Here is a 9,419-nt window from a genome sequence, read left to right on the forward strand (position 1 = left end):
TGTTCAAAAGAGGCAATTATGATTATGCTAGTTTACCAAACACCCAGGAATCCTATAGAGTACAGTTGGGTATTGCAGCTTCATGAAGTGCTGCCTGTCTACTTATTATATGGACTCTCAAACATCTGGGTTTGCTAATTCGCGATGGCTCAGAGGTGCAAATCAGCAGATTCTGGAATCATCCTCCGGCACCGCTCCACACACACACACACACAGCATGGCAGAGACAGAAGGCGCCTTACCGGACTCTGATTGGCTCTCCCCAGGCGCGGGTCTTGGCTACCATTGGCGTCACCAGAGGTCTCGGAGACCACGATCTGAAGGTGCATGACTCCAACATCTACATCAAGCCCTTCCTGTCCTGCTGTCCAGAGGTAGGGCTGCTGCACGTTCTGCACGTTGTTGTTGTTGATTTAACTCATTTCATTATTTATACCGCATGCTTCATACTTACGATTATGATCAGTGGTCCAATTGAGCATAGCTTTGTTCCAAATAATGGTTGATATGTCATTGAGGAGCATGTACAGGTGAGGCATCTTTCTTAAGGATTACAGTGAGGCGAGGAAAAATTTGGGGTTCAAACTCAGAACCTTTTGGCTGGGAGTCAGACTCTCTGACGTGAGTAAAGCACAAGTAAAGCTGTCAAAAAAAGCTGGTTCTGAGCTAAAGCCTATTTGGAGTAAATCCAGTTCTACTACAGCAACGTGTGCTCTCAGTCTAAGCTGCCAAATCGAATATGTTTAAATGAACCCCACTTATTTATTTAAGAACCATACCATTTTGAGAAGAGCATTCACCATTCAATCTGACTCGTCATGTGCAGTGATTTTCAAGAGAACTTTAAACAAGTGTTTGGCACATGTGATTGTGAAACATGGCTTCAGGGCAATGGATATTTTCAGGGCTTTTTTTTTTTCTCAACTGTCAAACAAATAAGTGCAACTTAAACACAGAAGGTCACCGTGCTATCCGGCCCGTCTACACACCAGCCAGTAACCGAAAGCCCGTCTCCCTCCCCAAGCCATTCATAGACTGTGTGGAGGGGTCCTGGTCAACCCTGTGGAATTCAAATTCCACAGCAAGCATATTCACTCCCGCTGTCTCCCACAACAGATAGCCTAGTGGTCCTGATGTCCTCATGCTGGCTTGATCTTTAATTCATCGCCCTCAGAGTTCAGTCGTAGTTGAAGGGGGTTATATTTTACATTACTTGCCACAAGTTTATTCTTCACGAGGAGTTTTACTTTCCTTTTGTCAAAGTCGTTCGAAACGTTTCTGTATGGGGAAGCCCACGCAGCACAAAGTTTGCCGTGTTATGTGTTGGACAGGTGTCAAGAATGTTCGGTAAGGGTTTGGTAAGAAAATGATTGAGGAGGAATTCATTTTCATTGTTGACATGATTTAGCGTCACGGCGAGGGCTGAACAAAGAATCGACTCTCACTTCACTTCACTGTTGACACGGCAACCAATGTAACATACCACAGAAAAACAAATTGGCATTTATCAATAAAACGTAAAAAATAAAATAACATATTTGAGTCGGCGGCTTCAGGGTTGAATAAAGGTAAGGCCATATGCTGTCAGGAAGGAGAAATGGGTCTGTGAGTCACTGCGATGGGACTGAGACGTGACCATGAGCCCTGCGCTAGGCCTGCACTTTGTACATGAATTCTGGGAAAAATGCTTCTGATCTCAATCTGCTGTGGCGCAGTCAGGCTGCTACTATCGTCCTCTGTCCTCGTCTGGCTGACGTTAAGTCCCACAGAGCTGGTGGGGCCACAGCCATCGTTAAATCTCTAATTAATACGCCGGCCCAGGCCAGGGGCGACGTTTGCTGCGCTCTTTCAGAATGAGAGCGTGTGCTCAGCTCTACAGTCCCCCCCCCCCCCCACACACACACACACACACACACACACACACACACACACACACACACACACACACACACACACACACACACACACACACACACACACACACACACACACACACACACACACACACATTTATAATCCTGTTTGTATTGAAGGATTGTGTTGAAGGATTGTGCCTCACAAGCGACAGACCATGTCTACGGGCTATTTCAGAGGTGTGCGCTGAAGGATAAGTAAACAAAAGGGAAGCAGGCATTTTTGTGGGTGTAAACAGAAGAATAAAAACACGATGGTGCGAAGGACTTCCTTGTCGATGAGGTGAAGACCTTTTTTAAAAGGCGATACCAGTCTGGGTGATAAAACCATCGTCACCGTCTCTCCTGGCTTCACTAAAACACCCGTTAACAATATCGTCTGTCAAAACTACTTGCTTGCACCGATTCTAGCAAAGAACATGTAGCGTGCCTGTAACGTATTTTGGAATCAGTGTGCGTCACTTTGTGGACAACATAACAGTGAATACAAGCTCTCTTATCATATAGACCGAAGTGCTATACTGCCATTATTTACATTTGTTTTGGCGCGTGCAGACTTGATGCTATCGGGCAGAATTGCTACAAGGAAGTGATTCTTTATTTATTTAGTGAAACCAGGAGAGAAGGGTTACGATGCTTTGATCAACCAGGCTGTAATTGTCCTTCAAGCAGAGACTTGAGCCCAACATCCGGAGACCCCTTGTACACATCAAACATACAAAGTCTGACTCCTTTTATACGTTTTGAAGTCTGTCCTTAAACTCCTTATCATTAAGCAACTCAGTCATTATCTTCCAATACATGTCGTAAAGGGGCAGATAGGGGGGTCGGCGTTTTGCTCGAGGACGCCTGCATGTTGACAACTACGGTTATGGGGGTCGAACCGAAGACCTTTCGCCTGTAGGTCAAACTGCCGCACCACTACAACCATCCTTCCCCCCCCTATTCACCCTACGCCCCCTCTCACGAAACATCCAGGTCAAGGTTTACCCGCTCACGCTGTTCGACCACGGCGCCGATGACGTGCTAGTGCTGGGAACGGACGGCCTGTGGGACGTGCTGTCCAACCAGGAAGTGGCCGAGGCGGTCACCGGTTTCCTGGCCAACTGCGACCCTGACGACCAGCACAGGCACGTCGGCTCATTGTTTTTCCCCCCCTGAACTCTCTCTCAACCCCAGCTCCGTCTCACGTCACTCAAACGAACTGTATTCAAGTGTTGTTATGAGTTTGTTTGAATTGCTCACAATTTGGAACAGTCCAAGTTTGGATAAATGGCTCGGGATGGTTATCTGACCACATGGTAGGGCTGCTTGATTCTGGAAAAAAAACATAATCACGTTTTTTTGGTCAATATGGAAATCACGATTATTCCAACAATTATTTTTGAGTTTGAAAACATGATGCATTTTTTCAGCATTTCTCTCCCAAAAAAGAATGTTGTAACTGAGAACTGTTCAAATAAAAAAAAAAATACAAATATGTATCCAGCTGTTTTTATTCATTAAAAACATTTAATGAATAAAATAAGTATACTTAAAAGATTATAAAAAAAAGTTTCAACTCGATTATATTAGTTTGGAGATCGTTTGACCCAAAAATGTATTAATTGCACAGGCCTACCATGTGGCTTGATTTGGTGTTAATATTTCTCTCACAGGCAAGTTGACAGAGGAGAGTACAAGCCACACTCTCTTCCAAACTCCAGTCCTATTCTCTCATCACCTTTTCTCTTCTGTTTTTAAACCAGGTACACCATGGCCGCCCAGGACCTGGTCATGCGAGCACGGGGCATGCTGAAGGACCGAAGCTGGAGGATTTCTGGCGACAGGCTGGGGTCCGGGGACGACATTTCCGTCTATCTCATTCCCTTGATGTACGGCAACACGCAAACGTAGCCACGCCCTCTCGCTTCCCCCACCCCTGTTGTGTCTGTGTTCTCGTCAATCATTCGATCCTCCATGTCGAAGCGTTTGTTAAAGTGTCATCAGAGCGATTATGAACACGGAACATTATTTAAATCCCGCAGGTTTTCTTCAGCATAACGCTGAATCTAGAATTTGGGACGGGAGATTTAATCACTGGGGAGTTTTAACGCGGAGAGCTCGACTGCTACTGGATCAGCGATGATTCAAAGGATTTAAATGTATAGGATTCAGGAAGTGAGATAAGGGTTCACAAGGGGGTTCAAAGTCACAAGCCCCAGACCATAGCCATGCCGCTGGAGAAACCTAGTGGATGCAGTAAAAATATTCAAATTTGGAAAACGTACATCTTTCACTTTGCTGGTGTTTTAAAGAGTCAGAGGATTACGTCTGACTGGGGAACCCTGCGGCACAAATCCCACTGAGCGGTGTTTAAAATGGAGTCCACCATTTGAGAATGTCTTGTACCTCTCCTCTGCTGGCCTTAGGTTAGGCGACCCTGAACTTACTCATGGGTTGAGACTTCTCGTTTAAGTGAAACCCAACGCCAAGCTTTCAAATTAGACCTGCCGTCGCACCTTAAACAATTCAAATCGTTCATTTATTTAAAGAGTTCAAAGGCATCTGCACAGGGCAAAGGATGGTGTTAAAGTGTATGCCTAAGTAGGCCTTCTTTACCCAGTTTAATGGCAATAGTGTTTGTGTAGAACAATCCCCAGACTGTAAAATGTTGTATATTCTGGTCAAAGAAATGTATTGGTTTATGTATGTATGTTTCTCTTTTTTTGCGGTTTGTGAGAAAATGGGTAGGCGACTTAAGTTTGGAGGTGAATGTACGCTTGGTATTATTGTTAATAATTAACAATATTTTGAAGGACTATTGAAAAGTATGGCAGTGAACCCGCTGCATATATATTTATCATAACTGCATTGTGTTTCTATCGGCCCTAGTTGCAGTTTATATTTAAAATAAAGAAATCTCTTCAATCAACGAGCCCTCAAAAAGGTTAACAGCATCCGAAAGGTCAGAATTGATCTCTAAGGATTAAGGTACGAGTCCATGACAAAACTTTAATTGATGTCAGGCTAGGCGGTAAGCTCCAACGTTTAATTGTTTTACCGTGTGCGATCATTTAATCACTTCTGTAGGTAACAGATAATTTAAGAAGACAAAGGAAACAAAGCATTTTTTCCTGGTGCTTTTATCCAAAGTGAAGGAGAAGTATTCAGATTATTGGTGTCTGTTTAATGTACACAGCCCTTTCTAGTACATCATTCCCCGGCCCCTAACTTAAAATGACGTCATATTGCAATGTGATTTAAAAATAATAAGTTAGTGTAAATCCAGTGATCTACCTCGTTAATTCCCTCCTTTTCTGTTTTAATTCCATTTAAAATAGTAGATATTCTCTTCAACTTTCTAATAACACACCGAAAGATTCCTGTGCCATATGTAAGTGCAGAAATGCACTGCAGTTAAAAACCAAGTCACTCAGGAAGCTGTGTGATGGATTTATAGAGTACTATATTGAGTTTATTGTATACTTATGTTATCTTGTGTTTGTTTGTTGTCAGCGTTTTACTGCCACCCATTTCCGTTTTTAAATTAAACAGATTAAATCCTTTGTAATGAAGTCTGCATAGTTGTGTCACTACAATATACACCGCCAACATACTTTCCGTTTTTCTAACATATTTAATTATGTTCATTTTGTTTTTCTCTTCTGCATTAGATTGGTATGCATGATTAATTGTATTTATATCAAGTAGAGGTCTTCTCTCAAACAAGTAAAAGCACAAGGTTACTTAGGACAACTCTGTGTAAATACCATTCCAAGGGCAAAGGTTCCTCATTATTTCTGATGTTTCTTTAGTGCTTTATATTTTCTTTCCTATACTTGAAGAAACTAGTCATTTGTACGATTTCGGAAATGTGATGTAATTTGAAGAGGACTACGTAATGAGCTTTTAAATGTAAAAACACAATGTGGTATCTCCATAAGAGCTCTTTGAAGCCATGTCTTACTCTGTAACAAGAAGAAATGGATCATTACGGTCCTCTCCTTTTGGTGGTAGCATTGATGACGTGAATAAAGCCATGATCTCTCCAGTAACAAGTTGTCTTGATTATTGAGTGTTTATTTATTGACTTGTAAAGGATCAGCAAAGTCAGAAAGTCCCGCTCTTTGCACATTATTATGAATTAAAGTAGAAACTAAAACCCCACATCGGGCCAAAGGCAGTGTTGGGAACATTACTTTGAAAGAGTAATTCGTTATAGTTACTCACTACTACTACTACTAAAAGTAACTGAGTTAGTAACTGAATTACTCAATAATAAAAGTAACTAGTTACCAGGGAAAATAACTATTTGCGTTACTGTAAAAAAAAATAAGTAACTGCCCATTCAAGGCCCTGATATACTTCTTACTGAATTTTAATTTGCTTGGTTGCAAAGGCTGTGGAACATCTGCCGAATACTACAGAAAATCCCAACTTTTCATTGGATTGCTCCGGACTCGGGTAATTTTGGAGAAAACAGCCGTTGAGATTCCGCTGTGTTCACTCTGGTCCCTCCCTGCCACGCTCTACCTGCTGTAGCTCCTTCCTCCGAACGTCAGTTATGCGCGTTCATGTGAATTCAGTTACATTGATAGGAAGACGAAACACCACTGCAACAACGTTATAACAATACATGGAATATCATATGCAACACTTCCCTCGCTGTGCTTATCATGGCAGTTGTGTCAAAGTAGCTTTTACACAAACGTGACTCGGACATTATCCACAGTTGCGTTGAGGCCTAGGCGACGTGTGAGCACAATGTGTTATTCCGCCAGGTTAGTGTGACCGTAACTAACACATAAAACGGACCGGAAAAGAACCATGGGCCGATGCAAGACATCCTAAGGAACCGTATTGAAACGGTTACATTACAGAACCGTAATGTAACAGTTATTGTGGCTCTGCCTAGTAAAAAAACATACCAGCCGACACTTTACATATTCTTCACAATATACCATGGAGAGATATCGCTATTCCTTACCTGTCTATAAGAAATGTAGCCATCTCAGCGTTTACGTATCTCAGGTCACGTAACTCTCCGTCGCTCATAAGCCACGCCAATGTTTACTCTGGTTTTATTTCGAGCTCTCTCCCCTCCCTTTTAGTAGCTGTCCTTTCAACAAGTGTCTTTCCTATTTTTTCCGCTGTCTTAGCGGTGTTAGTTGTTGGTATCCGGGGAATGGGAAATTTAGGGGCCGTTGATGAAGACATTGCTATTCATTTGTTGTCGCCGTAGTAGTGCAAAACTGTGAGACTGCTAGGCTCGTGAACGCTCACGCAGTTACGCACCAACGTCGTTGCCAAGATGAACGGACAGTCCCAAAGCCAATAAGAACGGAGAATCAGAGCCTCGCTCTGATTGGTCAAAGTGTACATGAGCGCAATTTTTGGGGGCGGCACACAGAGGCAGGGGAGAGCAAAGTAATGGGCAGATATTCTCAGAGCACTTCACCTACATATAGCTGACTGGCTATTATGACAGTTTTGCCAAATATTACAGTAAAAAAATTTCCCACTCTATCTTTAATCAAATCAGTCTGATGTGTGCGTGTGGCGCGCGCGTCCTGGCTTGTGTGTAAAAACTCTGGCTCTGATTGGCTACCATGAAACATGACTCTGCCTTAGCCAATCATAATCGCTTATCTCGTTGTTAACCCACCCGGTCTCCTCCCGAGCAGTTTGTGTGTGGAGCCAGGGGTGCGTTCGGATTACGCCGTTCAATTCAATCAATTAATAGTAACGCACCGCATTTAACGTACAGTCACGGTAACGGCGTTGTAACGACGAAAACTAATTAGTTAGATTACCCCCTTACTGAAAAAGTAACGCCGTTCTTTTAAACGGCGTTATTACCAACACTGGCCAAAGGTAACCAGACTGTTGTTATTTAAACTGCTTCGTTTGTCATGCTACCATTATGTCCGTCCATCGTGGCAGTTAACTGCTAACCATCCCAGAAGGAGGGCTCCCTCTTTCTGCGTTCCTTCCCACGGTTTCTTCCTTGATAATGAAGGGTGTTGTTCCTTGCCCTTTGGAGGGCTTAGGGCTAATAGGGGGTGGTGTATAATGTGCCCTGTGAGGCCCTCTGAGATTTTAACAGTGATTATGGGCTGTACAAATAAAGTTGACTTGACTTGTAGGGTAACCGAACGCTTAAAACAGTGGTTATTCGTGATTGGCTGAACCGGTCCCCGGCTGGTGATGTCACCACCTGGCACTGACTGCTGTTGTGTTTTGGTGCTGTGCCTATGGTCGGACTTTAGTGTGCGGTTACTCATACAGTCAGAGGATATTCTCATTTACCCTCTGATGGATGAACCATGTGAGGCCTACTCCCTTTCTGAGCCAGTAATACTAGGCTAGTTATGCCAACCCACTGATAAAGCAGAAAACTCCAGATGGGGAAATTATAACGCAGAACACCCCCTCGAGTGTGTCTTCTTCTGGACACAACAGGGGCATGTGCAACACAGAATGCAACATTTGCCTAGATCATAGAAACCTTGGACTATAAGTTAGGTTCATTAAATTTCCAATTGCAGTGCTTGCTGTGTAATACCCAATAAGAATGCTGAAACTGGAGCCATGACAGATTCGAGATTCAACAACAATCCTAATCAGCGCCCAGAGATTTCCCCGTGACGGTGTTGTTCAGCGGAAGTTATGAAAAAGTCTAGACCATTCTCATCTATCCTGGCCTTTGGGACATATTGGTTCTAGCACGCACGTACTCAATGAGCTTTGATGAGAAACCGCCAAGACTGAATGATAGCGGTTTATGTTCAACACACTGCATCATCTTTTCAGCTTCATTCACGTTAAAATGGGAATGGTCCCTGCGGCCTCTTGTCAAAAGAAATGTGCTCAGGGTTGATTAAGCAACCACGGAAATTGAGACGACACATTGGAAGCAACGACTCCGGGGAATGAAGGCTTATTTACCCAGAGGCCATCTTAACACGAGCTGGGTAGGGGAGCTGATTGCAGAATGCCACGTGCAGAGAAGGGTCGTGTTTTTATTCGTAATAGACGGAATAATCGGGAGGGTGAAATGAATGTGAGGTAAATGTAACACACCTGCAACCCGTCATGTTTTTAGATGCGTGTCCCCAATAAACCATAAAGCTTAAGAAGTCGAACTTAAAAGGGATGGTGGGCTGTGGCCAGGCCGCCCCCCCCCCGGGTGGAGCCATCTGGTCCCAGTAGACAAGACCAGTGTTCTCCTACCCCCAGACCAGCACTGATTTGGCACTACTTCCCCCCCCCCCCCGTGTGTGTGTGTTAGTTTGTGTGTGTGTGTGTGTGTGTGGTCCAGATTGGATGACGGCAATGATGACACAGGCTTTCCTGTGGGTGGCTTGTTTATCCAAGGTCGCCCCCCCTCTCTGTATACAGGCCCCTTCCACCGACGAAGAGTATCTTCAGCTTCAGCTAGCGGTGGTGAAGTCCTACTCATCTCCCCTATTGTGTGTGTGTGTGTGTGTGTGCGCGTGTACACGTGTGGCGTCTGTCTTCTAA

The 9,419-nt window shown here is 43.8% G+C and overlaps 1 protein-coding gene across 2 annotated transcripts in view; it reads left to right on the top strand.

Annotated features, from left to right (window-relative positions):
- Positions 1 to 5,845, top strand: part of ppm1h (protein phosphatase, Mg2+/Mn2+ dependent, 1H) — a 28,192-nt gene extending 22,347 nt beyond the window's left edge. The window contains exons 8-11 of one of the 2 annotated variants that reach the window (XR_013812125.1): positions 267 to 374; positions 2,892 to 3,043; positions 3,662 to 4,886; positions 4,986 to 5,845. Coding sequence is in view for 1 of the 2 variants with exons in the window: in XM_079744134.1 (XP_079600260.1) it covers positions 267 to 374; positions 2,892 to 3,043; positions 3,662 to 3,809 (408 nt within the window). In the remaining variant the exon portion in view is untranslated. Of the gene's footprint in view, positions 1 to 266; positions 375 to 2,891; positions 3,044 to 3,661 lie in introns of both variants that reach the window. The other variant, XM_079744134.1, reaches the window with a different exon arrangement.
- The last annotated feature ends 3,574 nt before the right edge of the window (positions 5,846 to 9,419 follow it).

This window comes from Pollachius pollachius (genome assembly GCF_949987615.1).
Source record: "Pollachius pollachius genome assembly, chromosome: 9".
NCBI classification, from domain to species: Eukaryota; Metazoa; Chordata; class Actinopteri; order Gadiformes; family Gadidae; genus Pollachius; species Pollachius pollachius.